The sequence below is a fragment of the Bombus pyrosoma genome, linkage group LG3, assembly GCF_014825855.1.
Source record: "Bombus pyrosoma isolate SC7728 linkage group LG3, ASM1482585v1, whole genome shotgun sequence".
Classification (NCBI taxonomy): Eukaryota; Metazoa; Arthropoda; class Insecta; order Hymenoptera; family Apidae; genus Bombus; species Bombus pyrosoma.
The window spans coordinates 4,940,085-4,955,384 of NC_057772.1; the positions used below are offsets into that span (position 1 = coordinate 4,940,085).

At 34.8% G+C, this 15,300-nt stretch overlaps 3 protein-coding genes across 9 annotated transcripts in view; 2 read left to right on the forward strand and 1 right to left on the reverse strand.

Moving 5' to 3' along the window:
• Positions 1-3,326: 3,326 nt before the first annotated feature.
• LOC122566256 (adenosine receptor A2b-like) lies at positions 3,327-12,088 on the forward strand. Of its 3 annotated transcripts, none has more exons than XM_043723267.1 (5): positions 3,327-3,532; positions 4,065-6,603; positions 9,231-9,442; positions 9,897-10,367; positions 11,309-12,088. In XM_043723267.1, the coding sequence occupies exons 2-5, from the start codon at positions 6,135-6,137 to the stop codon at positions 11,681-11,683; spliced, it is 1,527 nt and encodes a 508-aa protein (XP_043579202.1). In that variant the 5' UTR covers positions 3,327-3,532; positions 4,065-6,134; the 3' UTR covers positions 11,684-12,088. The 3 variants fall into 3 exon arrangements, with proteins under 3 accessions (XP_043579202.1, XP_043579204.1, XP_043579201.1); XM_043723269.1 differs by having other exon boundaries at positions 4,312-6,603; XM_043723266.1 differs by having other exon boundaries at positions 3,327-6,603.
• A 535-nt stretch (positions 12,089-12,623) lies between these two features.
• On the forward strand, positions 12,624-13,783 carry LOC122566267 (probable DNA replication complex GINS protein PSF2). Of its 2 annotated transcripts, XM_043723290.1 has the most exons (4): positions 12,624-13,181; positions 13,251-13,359; positions 13,417-13,584; positions 13,660-13,783. In XM_043723290.1, exons 1-4 carry the CDS (start codon positions 12,937-12,939, stop codon positions 13,699-13,701), a joined length of 564 nt encoding a protein of 187 aa, XP_043579225.1. In that variant the 5' UTR covers positions 12,624-12,936; the 3' UTR covers positions 13,702-13,783. The 2 variants fall into 2 exon arrangements, with proteins under 2 accessions (XP_043579225.1, XP_043579223.1); XM_043723288.1 differs by having other exon boundaries at positions 13,417-13,774.
• Positions 13,784-13,873: 90 nt separating this feature from the next.
• Positions 13,874-15,300, reverse strand: part of LOC122566260 (TNF receptor-associated factor 4) — a 33,808-nt gene continuing 32,381 nt past the window's right edge. For all 4 annotated transcript variants that reach the window (XM_043723279.1, XM_043723278.1, XM_043723277.1 and 1 more), the window contains one exon: positions 13,874-15,262. In XM_043723279.1, the coding sequence (XP_043579214.1) occupies positions 14,909-15,262 (354 nt within the window). In that variant the 3' untranslated portion in view covers positions 13,874-14,908. The remainder of the gene's footprint in view (positions 15,263-15,300) is intronic.

Sequence of the window (15,300 nt, forward strand, 5' to 3'; positions counted from 1 at the left end):
AATAAAGCGTACTACACAACGAAGTCAATTGAACCTTGTTGACCAATTAATTATAATTTCATTGCAATTTCTCAACCAAAAGCTTTCAGTCCGTTTATTATTCATTGATCACTTATAATTTTATCAAAAAATCAATTTCTATAATTCTTCCCACCCGTAATACCAATTTCTTACTTAAAAAAGGAACAAAAATTCATTAGAAAAAATGTTACTTACTAAAACTATAAAATTAAAAAGCATGAGAATATTTTTGTCAAAAAAGATAAAATGAAATATTTCTATTTTCTTAAGTTTTTCACATTTTGTTACCTAATCAGGAAATTCATGTTCATATTTGTGCCACTTTGGCTTCCATAGTTTCTCATCCACTTTCAATCACATTAGTCGCATTAAGTCGTTAGATAGTTTAATTGCACGGGTGTGTTTACACGTCCCGTGCAGCATGACCCGTTTTCGATTCAGATAAATGCAAATTCGCATACCTAGCGTCGTCTAGCCACGATTCATTCAACTTTGCATCACAATCAAGGATCCTTTCATGCGATCTCAAACGATCTGTTATGCGCCTGTTACATACAATAAAGCAAATTCGAATTACTGAGAATAGACTCGTTTACAATTCGTTAAGACCTCTCCGTTTTAAGAAGATGTCTTTCAACAGTTGAGATCAGTCAGTTTGAGTTATTCTATTGAAGAGGATTGATTCATTAAAATCCCCAAAATCAGGGATTATTCAAATAATTCTTTCCTTTAAATTACTTGTTATCCCAATAAAATGTTCAATTCAAAGCTCGATTACGTCAACATTGACCTGGACTGGAGAAAAACAGTAACTGGTTAATTACGTAATAAATGTTAAATTGATATCAGTTTAATCGAGTGTTGATCACAATTATCGATCATTCAACCAACCCATGTGGATTTGAGACAATCAGTGCGTTGCAATTACTTCTTTTTTATACAGAAGACAATTATATTCCACGACAAAGAATCGAGAATCTATTAACCAACATTCGACACAGAAATGCTTTCAAGCTAAAGCACAAGTTCCACACCAAAGAAGTTCTCTTCGTTCCATTTGTAGATTACTTTGAAAATTGACGCGAGAAATAATTCCATAAATCATTTGTCTAATCGGATTGAAATATGCGAAGGCGGCAAATAACTTATGATTAGTTTACGATATTGAAATTGAAATTCAATGTTATTAAGTTAATATTACTGGATACATTGTTAAATCTATAAAAAGACTAACGAAGATTCATTTACCCGTGTTATTCATTACACATATAATTACATTAACGTCGAAAACATTACGTAAATTGTAAAATTAAAATATTGATTGCAACATAGGAGGAATAACATGAATAACCTTGAGATATCCATGATCTCCACCCACAGCTTATATCTTCTTACACCATCGAGAAGGAAACGCGTTCCATCGATTGAGCTGTACGTTTCCTTTTAAAAATTCATCGTTTTTATAATATATGTATAGTTAAGAAATTCATAGAAGCCGATGGTTCTCACTGCGTGTCGGACTAATTACGTAATTGCCAGTTATTAGAACAGTGTAATAACAGGCAAAGGTCGAAGACATGTTTAAGGCCACCCCAGCAATTAAGATTCATCGCTAATTCTATCACACCCTATAATTTTCTCGCATCGTCGGTTCAACCATTAACACGGTAATCGTTAGAACAGTAATTTACAGGAAAATTAAAAAATATATATCCTAGGAAAGAACGTTATTAGATATAGAAGAAAATCAATCCACCACGTAAGATACACTTTTCAATAAAATTGTATCCCCAGAAACTTACTCAGAACTCGATTTCTCACTTCAAACGAACTTCTATACATAGACACATATACAGACATCGGATATATAACCACCTTCTGGAAAGGGAGAACGAAAAATGCGCAGACCCATTTGTCTGGTTAGCCTTGGCAGTAATCCGATCCTGTCTAATGTCGAACGGAATAACAAATACCCGCTTGTTTGCAAGAGGATCTGATTCGATTAATAGTACACGCAGTAAATAGTCTATTCCTACGATTTCCATCAATTATCCAATTGGACTAAATTTTCAGTATTACCATACAGCAGTTCGTCGAATCTTACTGGATTTAAATAAGATAGAAGATCCGCTGACATTTACATCGATATAAATAACGATGTTGAAGAAGAAATGGGGTTCTCTATTTTCGTGACCAATATTTAAGCATGGAACGCACGCGCGTGGTTAATTATGCGACCGTTTGTCTTGTCGAATTTCTCAAGACAAGAAACACCTTGGCCGATATTAGCGAAGGGCGCGTCGTGCAAGCACGTGAAATTAGATTTGGAAGGTCTAATTAAGCGAAACAACTTTTCTTTTACGCTCTTAATTCGATAATCATCGTAATGGTGTTAGTGTTTCAACACTATTGCACGTTCCTTCCATCGAGCTCCATTAAGAAAACATTGCCCTCCAATGTTGTCTTGTAATTTCTATTGAGCATACATGTATGGACTTCCTAAGAAAATATACACAGATCTACTCAAATTGAAACGTTCAATATAACAAATTACAATTGAGAAACTCGACAAGTTAGTAAAGTTAGTAAAAAAAAGAAATAGGCCATAAAGTATCCCGCGACATAGAGTTCATAAAATATTACAAAAAGTTCCAGAGGCGGAACGGGACTTTTAATTTCGCCAAGAGGAAGCTAAACTAATTTGTACTACTTACTCGCGCAAGGAGAGTTTTATTCCGTCTTTGACAATTTCACGCATGCTGCGTCTCGTACTTACGTACCCTCCTCTCTTACCTATGCGTATATTCCAGATATGCCATTGAATCTTCATTCGTGGTACGCTTATCCAATTACAAATCTCGTAAGATACGCTTGCAGGAATGCTACCGCAACATATGTAGATTAACTGCATCCACAGTATCAAATTGTGAAACGCTGCTTCAGTCAATTTTCTGTAAAAATCGAAGAAAATATTAGAGGACGTGAAATCCATCAGAAGTAAAGAAGAACATGCGAAATATATACAAATGAATTCTGCATATATCAATATTTTAAATCAAGATAGTCGACCATGATAAAAAGATTCAAAGTTTGATGAACAAGACAAAAAATATTTAATATCGATTAAGATGCGTAGATTTATGTGATTTCAAATCTAAATTACCTCCGTTTTCAAGAGTTACACCTAATAGATTATATCTACATAAAATACAGAAACATAGATATATAATCGCCGATTTTCTTCTCCAGTCTACCACTACCACCATAATCTACGACCGCGTCTATTCCACCTCCACCGTCGCAGTGTCCCTGTGTGTCACGAAGAGGAACTCAGTTACGCGCCACGGGGTTGAGAAGCCGGACGTGTTCCCTGGGTGCGTTTCATTCACGCCAAATCTTCGATTTAACCCGGAAGTTTCGAGAAATCGCGACAATTCACATCGATCGCTAATCAATTAGTGTTTGTTTGAAAAAAAGCGCGCAGTGACATTGATTGACGTTGATTGGTTGGGTAAATATCGGCGTCATTCTGATTGGTTACTGAACGAGTTCGAATCGGTTTTTCCTCGAATATACGATCTACAGAAATTTAAACTAATCGGAATTAAGATTAATCGGAATTAAAATTAATCGGAATTGAAATTTGAATTAAGTAAATACTACTTGATATTCTTTCATAAAAAATAAGATGAAAATATCGTGTTTTGTATTAGAAAATAGTATGGCCGTAACATCTTAGATAAAATATTATAATGATGATCGGCAAGTGATATGCTAAGCCTCTATAAATAAGAATAGGCGTAAAAGCTGAGAATAGAGTATCGGCGTACATGATGATATTAAAATACAATTTATGACGACTTTTACTGCCTTTGACTTTGTTCTCGACACCCTAAGTCGTATTTCATTCCTTCAACGGCTTTGTCAGATATTGCTCTAATCATAACAATAGAGACAAACGTCTGGTCAAAAATCAAAGTAGAGATACGAAAATATTGATACAACCTAAAATTCCAATTACAAATATATGTTGAATGTTTCAGTATTTTAAAATGGATATCAAGGACATTTGTCGATCGAAGGTTCAATAACTTTTAGCCAAGTCGCGGCGCACTTGATAATTTTTCCGTCAGTCGTACCGAAAGGAAAAAAGCTTTGAAATTGCGTCACGATGTCAACGCGATTGAAACGGTCGGCGTTGATTCTTCTTTCATTAAATTTAACTTCCTCGAAGATAGCACCGTCACATCGCCATGAAATTAAAAGTTTAATCTGTTTTTGTTCTTGAAGAGGACCAGTAGTTTAATTACGCCACTGTGAGTCAAGCGATAAAGGATATTCTGCAATATTACACTGAGTCAGATATTAGGAAACGAAAAAGTGTTTCTAAAGAAGAACCCTTTGTATGTTCGGAAACTTATGCATTTTAATGTATGTCGAAAAACACTGTTGTGAACACTGAAGATGAAAAGGCTGACACGCTCGCAATCTCCTCACTGCAAATTAAGTTTGGTAAATAAATACAAAAAATGGATACTTTTAGGAATATTCTAAGAGAGATTAAATTTATAAGGGAAAATAAAAGATAAAGTAGCATTTAATAGAAACAATATCTGTGCCCGATTGTCTATCGAAGGAGAAAGTTAACAAGAATCTAATCGGTTAAATTACTACCAGTCGCATCCATTCTTTCCGCGTGATTTCAGTTGAAGTGAAAAGAAGATTCGTCAACTTCTGCGGACGAGGGTGGGGATAATTGAAAAACTAGGAAAAGAACTTCTCAAAGTTCAAACTGTTCAATATTGAAGATTGAAGATTCGATTTTTAGACTTATAATAAAAACTCATGTTTAACCCGAATACAGTTGCAGACGTAATCAAAGGCACGCGTACCGGTGGAAGTTGAATTACCTCCTGATGAACATGCGCCGGAAGGTCGTATCTTGCAATAAATTTCGCAAGTACGCGATCAAAACGTGGTTGGACTCGAAATGTCCACTTAATGAACTCGATCGCTCGCAATCTCGAGATTTCCGGCTATCCTGTTTCTCAATGGACGATTCATTGTTCCTTGATAAAATGTGAGTCTTCAGAGATATCTTAAATTACCTGGAAACATAGTTGAAAAGCTCGATTACTTCTGGACAAGTGTAACGAGAATTTAAGTCTCATTAAATATACTATATTGAGCTTCCTGCTATACATAATCTACTTGTGGCCATTTGGAAAGAAGATCGAGGAATAGAAGTATTGACGTAATGATGATTTTTGATCTTCGAATGATTGATGACTTTCAGGCAGATATTTTTGCCTACTTGGAAATATAATAAAATATAATAAAATAGCCATAGAAGGCTTGGTACTTTGTATAATTTTTGATTTATTCTTTGCTCCCGATAAGAATCGTAAATCGTGCGCGTTTTATCAGAGATATATATCAGAGAATTGTGCATTTCAAGTAAATTAGTAGGTACTACTAAACGACACGATAGAAACAAAGCTCGTTGCGTGAAAAGTGGTACAAATATCGTTAATCGTCGCGACACGTCCATACAAATAAACGACCATGCTTCCTTTTTCCGGTCTGCCCGTACGTGTCAATGTCCTTCTCTTAAAATAAGATCGATTGTCTACCATCGAGCGTGACATGGTCATCGAACAATCCTTAACGGTGACTCGAAAGATTCTTGAAACAGAAAGGAAGCAGAAGATGACCGATTTTGTTTTCATTCCGTTGACATGCTATTTGCTATTTACGTCCCCTCCACATTAAGAAAGTAAGATGTATTCAAGGAACGTGCTCGCGTGACATATCGAGCATCATGGATATTCTGTATAAAGAAATTAAGGGGATTCATTAAAAACACTAAGAGAACCGCTAGTCACGCGATTTCCATTTACTACCACATTCGTTACATAAACCTACGATGAAGAACAAACGAATATTAATGAGTCATCAACTTGATATACATCAACAAACATCAACTATATAAAAATACCAAAAAATTATCTCTACAATCTCCATTTTCCTCGATAATCTGCATTTCTTTCGATAAACTACGTTGATAAATGTATCATTAAGCTAATCATCAGGATCAGATCGACAGAGGTTAGATGACGATTGCGTTCAGAGTATCAGCGTTCATCGTGATGGAATTTCCATCAAATGCCAGCGAGTTGGCTAGTAATTCGACTGTAACAGCGGTGAATGCGTCGACCCATTCGGAACTCAATCTACCGTATACAGTTTGCGAGATCCTGGTGGCAGTGTGTGCGGTGTTTGGTAACGGCTTGGTGATCACAGTCTTCAGCAAAGAGAGGAAACTTCGTCGACGAACTAATTATTACATCATCTCTCTAGCCACGGCCGATCTCTTGGTCGGCTTGTTCGCTATACCTTTCGCCATTTTGGCCAGCATCGGTTTACCGACGAATTTACACGCCTGCCTGTTCACCGTTTCAGTGCTTATCGTCCTCTGCACGATCAGTATCTTCTGTCTGGTGGCGGTGTCCATAGATCGTTACTGGGCGATACTTCATCCCATGGGATACTCACGCACCGTACGCACTAAAACTGCCATAGGTAAGAATTAATAAGGACGATGAACTTGAACCAATATTATAATAAATGATCTAAAGCTGGTTTCATTTTTAAACTCATAAGGATTCGTTTATTTAACAGTTTTGAGTCTCTAAATTTTTAAAGTAGAAATTATTTCTTAAGTAGTTTTATTAAATGTTAGTAAATGAGTTTTTAAGTCGAGAAGTTCCTCTACTTTGCAATTTCTGTAATTTAAGTTAGCGGATGAATTTCATCATGGATACGCATAATAATTTAAAGCATTTCCCAGGACATCCACATTAACCGCAGAAATTAAAAAAAAAATCTATCAATCATCAGAAATGTTTTATAACGCTTTAATACGCTTTATTCGAATATTAAATTCTGTTTTGTCTGTTTTTACAAATACGATATAAGTGTTTGATATATCGAACGAAGATAATTCGTGAAGATAAACAAGAGAAAATTTACCATGAACGGAATCGTCGATGTGCAAGTAGTACGAGTCGATAATTGAGTGAGCTCGGGAAAAGTTCGAAGAAACGCAAAGATAAATCGAGTAATTGTTAGCTACGTCGTTACTGTTGTACAATCCGATGATCCAATTAAAACCACCTCTTCTTAGAAGCGTTCTGGATGAAACGCATAACCATTTAATCGAGCTGCGATAAAACAACACCGAGGCGCAAACCACGTAATTATATTTTGCGAAATTGTTTGTTCGAGTGGACCTGTTATTCAACTCTTCATATATTTCGAACCTTGTTTTTCATCTATATCGAGTGTTTCAGTTTATGCAAAATAGACATAAAATATCGAATGTTTCAGTTTATGCAAAGTATGCAGCTTATACCGAAACGACTAGTAAGTTCGCATGTAAAAAGTACTTCAATGTTCTGTAATGTTTTTAATAATAAAGGACATATAGTCTTAAGGACATCGAAGGTAGACTTCTTTGTTTTTTTAGACAACACATTTTATGATAATTTGAAATACAAAAAGCTCCAAGCTATTTATAAGTCATCGAACTTTGCTTGAAATCAAATACGTATATATAAATATATGAAATTTTATAAAATGACAACTATATTTCTATTGCTGTATAATATATAACTACACGTGGTAGCATATGTTTATCACGTTCTGTTCTACGAGAATGTAGGACATCAAAGAGTGACAATGCTGATTAGACAATATTGTGCAGATATATTCTTAGACCATTGTTACCATGATTTGGTCTTAATTTCACTGTAATATTACGGTGAATATATGTGAAAGTTCTTTTATCTTACATTAATGTATGTTTATTTTTATCACTTACGCTGGTTTTCCCAAAGAAATTACATCATAATCCTCCGTGGAACTGAATCGATGAGATGTAACAGAATGCACTTTAGATGGCAACAGGTGGTATCCTCTGCGCATATTTTAATAACGTATATAATAGAAGTTTGTCGTGCATATTCTTAAGAAATTTAACTTGAAGTTAATCGATACATTAAATATTAAATTTCTTACTTGCGATCGATTAGTGAATTTCTTATTATACTTGGGATATTTAAGTATCAATATACTTGTTCTTTGCAAAAATGTTCATCTTTGTAATTACGTTATATAAAAACTCTTATGTAACTTTAGTTAGTAGCTTATAGTAAATAAGAAACGATTTTTTCTCTAAAGTGAAACGTATTTTCTTTTATAATAGTTTTTTAGAATATCTCTTTGCGCGTGTTACTTTTCCTCATTCATAAAAGTAGGTAATATGATAATGTATTGATTTCGTAATATATAATCCCCACGATAATTATGTAATTAGTAGAGTAACTGAAAAAATTCCACCTGCATTCGGTGCATTTCAATGATGTTAATATATAGCATAGAGTATGAAATACATATCACATATCCATTCGCCCGATTTCCCAAAGGATTTTCCTTCCTTCTTGCGATGAAATTGATGGAAATCGCATTTCCCTGCCTCCGAGAAAAAGCACATATGCGTAGAAAGAGAAACGAAAAAGGAAAACCGCGAGGCTCTAAAAAAATTCCATGGAGAAACATGAAATAACATAGAAATTCATTAAAATCAGACTTCGATAAGAAAATTTCGTTTTTTAAATATAATTCACGTAAAACGCGCGAAATTGCATTGGAGGATCAGAGAGACTCGTGAAAAAATTAATGACACGGTTAGACGTTTCTCATTTCACTGCCAGGCTACCTAGCCATGATTAATTTAAGCATTTCGCCTGTTTATGGTACGAGTGATTTTAATTACGAGCCCACTGACTGATACCATTTCTCCAACGAGGGGAAAAGGTGCGTTTATTGCCGTACTTTCCAATCGATAACGTTCACATGCACGTCTATCATCGACTCCTTTGACCGACTTTTCATTCTCTTCTTCTATAGCGGAATCTCTATAAATCTTTCCATTTCTTGTCCAAAACACTCTCCTTGCTGCATACCTATATATCACCGTTCCATACAATCGCTCTTCGGTAAAAACTGTAAGGACGAGAATTTTTAACATTTTCAGTGATCTCTTCTTTATGTTTTTACATATTATTATTCCATATTACCTAGTAATAATTCATCTGGAACAGTTGAAACAAAAATATAAAGATTAAAAGTTGGTTCCGTTCTTTTAGGTATAATCTGTGTGTGTTGGATCGCTGGCACATTGGTCGGTTTCCTGCCGCTTTTAGGTTGGAACGCGGGCAAAAAATCCAATGAGAAATGCATCTTCACCGAGGTGATGGATTACGATTACTTAGTGTTCCTGTACTTCGCCACGATCATCTTTCCCGCGCTATTAATTGCAGCCTTCTACACCCATATATACCGAGTGGTCGTAAAGCAGGTCAGACACTTTTACCGTAAATATACGGGCAGAATATGCGTACTAGTGTGAGTATGCGGATATACGGTGTGCAAACAGGACAATGAATTAGCGAAGACAAGGTCCTGTTTGCTGACCCTCGAAATTTATCTTTTTTAATTTATCAAATTTGTGCATCGTCATTTTTCTTAAATACCTTCATCTGGTTTTTCGTCGGTTACAGTTCTTAAATAAAGCGATCTTCTTGGTGACAAAGTAATTATGGTGCTGAGAATAAACGATTGTAGTGGCTTTCATTTATATAATCTTTTGAGAATTTCATATATAAATTACTTTAGAGGTGCATTATTCGTTCTTCCTCTACTATTTTAAAGAAGAGTTACCACGTTACATCTGATAAATTCTCGTGAAAAAGATATATTGAATATTTCTCTAATTATATTATTTATTATTGCACTGAACAATGTTCTTGCAGCTGCAACAAATTGTAACAATGAATCCGGGTCGCCGTACCGGAAATCAGACAACGGGAACCATGCTGCGATTACTTGGGGCCGCCAGGAAGCGTGAAGTGAAGGCGACGCAAAATCTATCGCGAATCGTGATCTTTTTCATTATTTGCTGGTTCCCTCTTTACACCATCAACTGTGTGATGGCGTTCTGTCCAAGGTGTAGGGTGCACGATGTCCTGATGAATTTTTGCATAATCCTGTCGCACTTGAACTCAGCTGGCAATCCATTGCTCTACGCTTACCATCTGAAGGACTTCCGTGCGGCGCTTAAGAATTTCATGTGGAGACTTCTATTTCCGCACAGTGACGTGAAATCTAGCGTAGTTAGCGTGATTCACGATCGTGGTTCTTTGGTTGGTTCCCAGAGACAATTCCTGAGGCAAACAGGTGGACAGCCGTCTGCGAGGGTAATCAGGTCGGATTTACTGCGTCAGGTACGGTGTGATAGATTTTTAATTAAAGGTAGATCTCGATTAACGTGAGCTTAAATAGTGCGATATTCGATTTGGTGCGAATTATAAAATGATGCGAGGTTGCATTTAATGCGAATAAAAATTCGGTTAATGCGAGGTTTGCGAGTCTTTTTTCATCCGGTATAACTGTGGAAACAATTAGTCTTCTCTTTTAATTTTATCTTTAAACTTCTGTTTCGTCGGGACGATGCGAAAATCGTCTCTGAACTTCTTCTATTTTATAGTCATGACGCGACGCGAAACAAAAAATTACGGATGCCGATCCAAACATGGGTCGAAGCATGCAAGTTAACAGAGGCTCGAAGAAAGTACTGCTGGCTTATGGCCACATATACGATGATATAAAAAAGCAGAAGAAAGTGCGACCAACTTAAAATACTTTGAGAAATAATAATCATGTTTGTGCCATAGTTTAATGAAATACATATGAAAAGGTATATTTAACAATTTTTATTGTATACTTTCCTTAAATTAGAACCAATTCCTATATTTCAAATATTCGAATAGTGCGAATTCGAATAACGTAATCAATTTCTGGGATTTACTACTCGCACTAATCGAGACCTACCTGTATTAGTCTCTTATGAACATAACTAGAAAAATAGAACGTACACGAATAGAAATTTCTTCATACACGCTATAATAAGTGTCTTACTTTGAATATTTTATATATATTTCTGGATGTTATATGCGTTCTGTAGATGTTTGCTCTATTAAATTTCCCAAAAATGCATAAAAATCCGCTAATTATATTATCAGTCATAAAATGACTCTCTGTTGTAATCTCTGCTATCAGGCCTTTACAGCTGCAGTCGATTAATTTTTCTAGAGATAAGATTGTCACTTTACTCTGAAAATTATTGGAAATATATCTTATTTTATCGATCGAATTTTAATTACAGGTAACTGACGTTAGATCTAGAGGATCATTCTCGAGTCCTCGAAACGTTACGATTCGAGAAAACGATGCAGGAAACACATCAAGCTCATCGAGTGATAGACAGGAAAATGACAACGCGAGTCAAAACAGCAATGATCTGCAACGAAATGAAAATGACAATTTTGGAAATGACAGAATCAACTCGAGATCGCCCTGTGTTACCTCACTGGAATTACAGACTTACAAACCTTTAATGCCGCTTCTTCCCGCGGAAGTGGATCACGTCGAGGAGACGCCACCGGCGTCTATTTTCGTCATTGAAGTAGATGTAAATCACGTGGAATCCGTTCACGAAAAACTGGATGAGGAATTGATGGAAAATAAAGACAAAGGTTGATGAACTTCTTCGGCATTTCTGATCGTGAATAAATTAATCAAAATTGAATCTCGATTCAATTAGAAATTGGTGGATATCAATTTCACTATTGATAATAAATTAATGATAAGAAGAAGTATGGTAATTATCTTTTACCATAAATAAATCATTGAAATTGCAAAATAAGGTGTTAATAATAAGTTTACAAAACGTGATGTATTTTTGGTGTTTAGTGTGTTATAATTCGATGTATAATAATCTGAATCCTGATATTATTTAATACTCGATATAAAGTGCGAAGAAACTGTATTGCATTAAGTTTTGTTAAAGCACTGAATATTTGACTGAGCGTATTTCCACATTACATTTTCTGTTTTAATGGTGATCAATGGTAATTAAAAGAAATTTAGTGTATGTCCAAAAAAAGACATTTCTTTAGAATAAATTATAATGAATATATAGAAACTGAAAAATTAATAATCATTTCTACTGACTATGAATAATATTATTTCGAAAACAAAATAAATACATTCTTCAAATAATAAATTCATTGTTAATGACAATTAGACACGAATAAATATATAACATATCTGCACGAACATATCTACAATGGGAAACGACAGTCTCATACAGATTACATATAATGGATACGTAATTTGCATGAAAATAATGTGAAATGTATGTTAAACATAGAAATATGAATCCCATATAAACGAATTAAAGTAGATAAGGGAACCGATATTTGAATTTTCAAATATTAAAAAGTTATTTTAAAACAGCCTATATCTTAATGTCCATTCCATATTCTGTGTATCACACGACGGTCTAAATAAATGTCACAAAAATAATCATCTATATCCACTAAAATATACTATTGTCTAATAAGCTAATACTACCTGACAATTAAATAGTTCCAGCACAAACGTCTTTGTCTTGGTTTAACATCTTTTGTAACGTAACATATTCATTTTTTTTTAAATAAAACATTATTTTTACAAATGGATCGCTAAACTGACCAAACGAACAGAACTTAGTTGAAACTAATTCCGAACTTCGATATATCGAATTAATATCGTGCATGCGCTTTACATACATCCGAAGTTAACGTAGCGAGCAACAGGTAGCGTTTCAAACATGGAAGGGTACTGTGTACGCAAGTTTCCCGCCAAAACTTAGTCTTACTGTCGCATCAGATGTAATCGTTGGGTCTGCTTGGAAGATGTTAAAATTTATTTAATAAACATTGTTCATCATAAAATATTAAACGCTGAACAATGGATCCGAGTGAAGTGGAATTTCTCGGTGAAAAAGAATTAGTCACCATTGTGCCGAATTTTAGTTTTGACATGATTCATTTAATTTCGGGATCTGTGGGCCCTTTTCGAGCCGGTCTACCTGTAAAAGTTCCGATTTGGTTGGCTGTAAACCTGAAACAGCAACAAAAGTGTCGAATCGTTAATCAAGACTGGATGGACGTTGATGGCTTAAATGAGACGAAGGAGGAAGAAAAGTTATCCAAGTAAGTAAATGTGCTTCTTTCATCCCTTATGATAAAATATTTTTTCGTATAAATAAATTGTTATTTTAGGTTGTTTATAAAAATGCCCAGTAATCATTACATGGAAGAAGCACAGCTTTTACTGAATGTTGGTAGTGATGATATACCTGATGCGGACAGGATAAAGACAGCAGTGAAGGTAATAAATATAAATGTAAGTATACCTTTTAATGCTAATGTATTAATTAATTTTTAGGATATATGGGACATAAGAATGTCAAAGCTTCGTACATCGATAGATGCATTCCTTAAAAGCGAAGGTTTACACGCTAAGCTGGACCATTTAACTGCCATGGAAATCAACAGTGTTCGTCCATTATTACCACATGCTCTGGATCAAATGCTAAGGATTCAAACCATATCTGTACTCCATACGATAATAATTCTATTACGAGAAAATCTTTTTTATGCTTTCTGAAACAAACTTTATATTTTTTAGGATGGAAAACTGACACAATCTCATACTGGGACATCACAATAGACTGAACACTAGATGATGTTTTTCTTTTTCATGTATAATCTATCATAATTTTTAGATTGTAAATATACATGTATATATTGAGTATTGATATGAAGTATTTATAATACATTTTTATTGATTTCGTGTAACGAAACAAAGAAAATGGGGAATAAAATAATATGTTCATAGTATGTAATATACGAATGCGATATAATAGTTTTATTATTTCTTATTCTTAGATCATTACATACAGTCACTAGCATCTCAATCACAATTTCTCATTATCACTAATATAAAGTAAACTTATATTTACATCGGTAGATCCGTCGCTTCGACTAATTAACTCGCATCTCGTTCGGCGCTATGTTTCTTTTTTTCACAATATTTACATCTCTTAAGCTTATAATACACAGTCCTTTAATAATCTTTGATTTGAATTGTTAAGGTAGATATCGTTTTAACAAACTTAACGTTGACCGGTTTAACCTAATGTGCTGAAAAATTTGATCTACTCAAATTTCAGTCAAAATTGTAATCTCCAACCTCGTGTTAAGTTTGTAAATCGAATTATGTACGTACGTACGTATGTTACAAAATAAAAGATGAGAATAATTGGGAACTGCAGTCATAGGATGGGTCTGATGCTACAAGTGAGAACTTACAAAATTTCGGTGTTCGATATATGTACACATGTTCAATCAGCTCCCGTTTAATCGAGAGATATATTGCTTCAGATAATTAGAGGATCGCCTGTTCATGTTATTAATATATCCTAAAATCTTCAAAATTATGTATAAAGGATAGTCAACGTAAATATCAATGTGCTAAAACCAGAACTCTGTTCGTAATAGAAATTCAAATAATTCTCCGAATTTAGATCCTCCAAATGTTTCGCACAACAGTCGTTTTGTTTTGTAAGTCGCTATTGCTTTCTATTTTGTTCTACTCGGTTTTACATTAGTTTACTTTCAGTGTAACGACATAAGTACCATGCGCTTCATATGTAAAGTACTTCGACCTATCACACCAAGTACACAATTAATAAATATCAAGTATCATTAATCGTTTACTGGACTGACGATACGTGTAAAAGTAAAAAATATGTATAGACCATGTCAAGAAACATGTGTGTGCGGCGTAACAATATTAAATGTGTTACGTGGAACGATAGTAATTGAGTTAGTATGATACAACGTATTTAATAAAAATACGGGTCGATGTTATCTTTTCAGACAGCAACTATTTTGCTAGGATCGACCTTTACTCGGATGAACATAGTATTATCTTTGACAAAATGCCGTTTCTTCACCATTTCGTGAGAGAGAAATCTTGGGAAGCCAAAACCGAGAGAATCGGGCTCACGACTGGGCCTCTGGAAGTTCTTCCATGTTGGATCCGGTATAAAGCTTTCTACGATATTGCACGCCTTTTCCGCGACCACCGTCTGGTCGAATATGGTGAAGGACACGCTGTGGGAAAATGGCCATCGCAACAGAGCATCATACTCTCCGGGAAGAATCTTTATGTATATTGAAATATGACTTCCTTCGCCGGTTCCATTTCCGTTTAAGAAAACTGACGCCTGGAATATTCAATATTTTTATATTGTAAGTAAGTAAG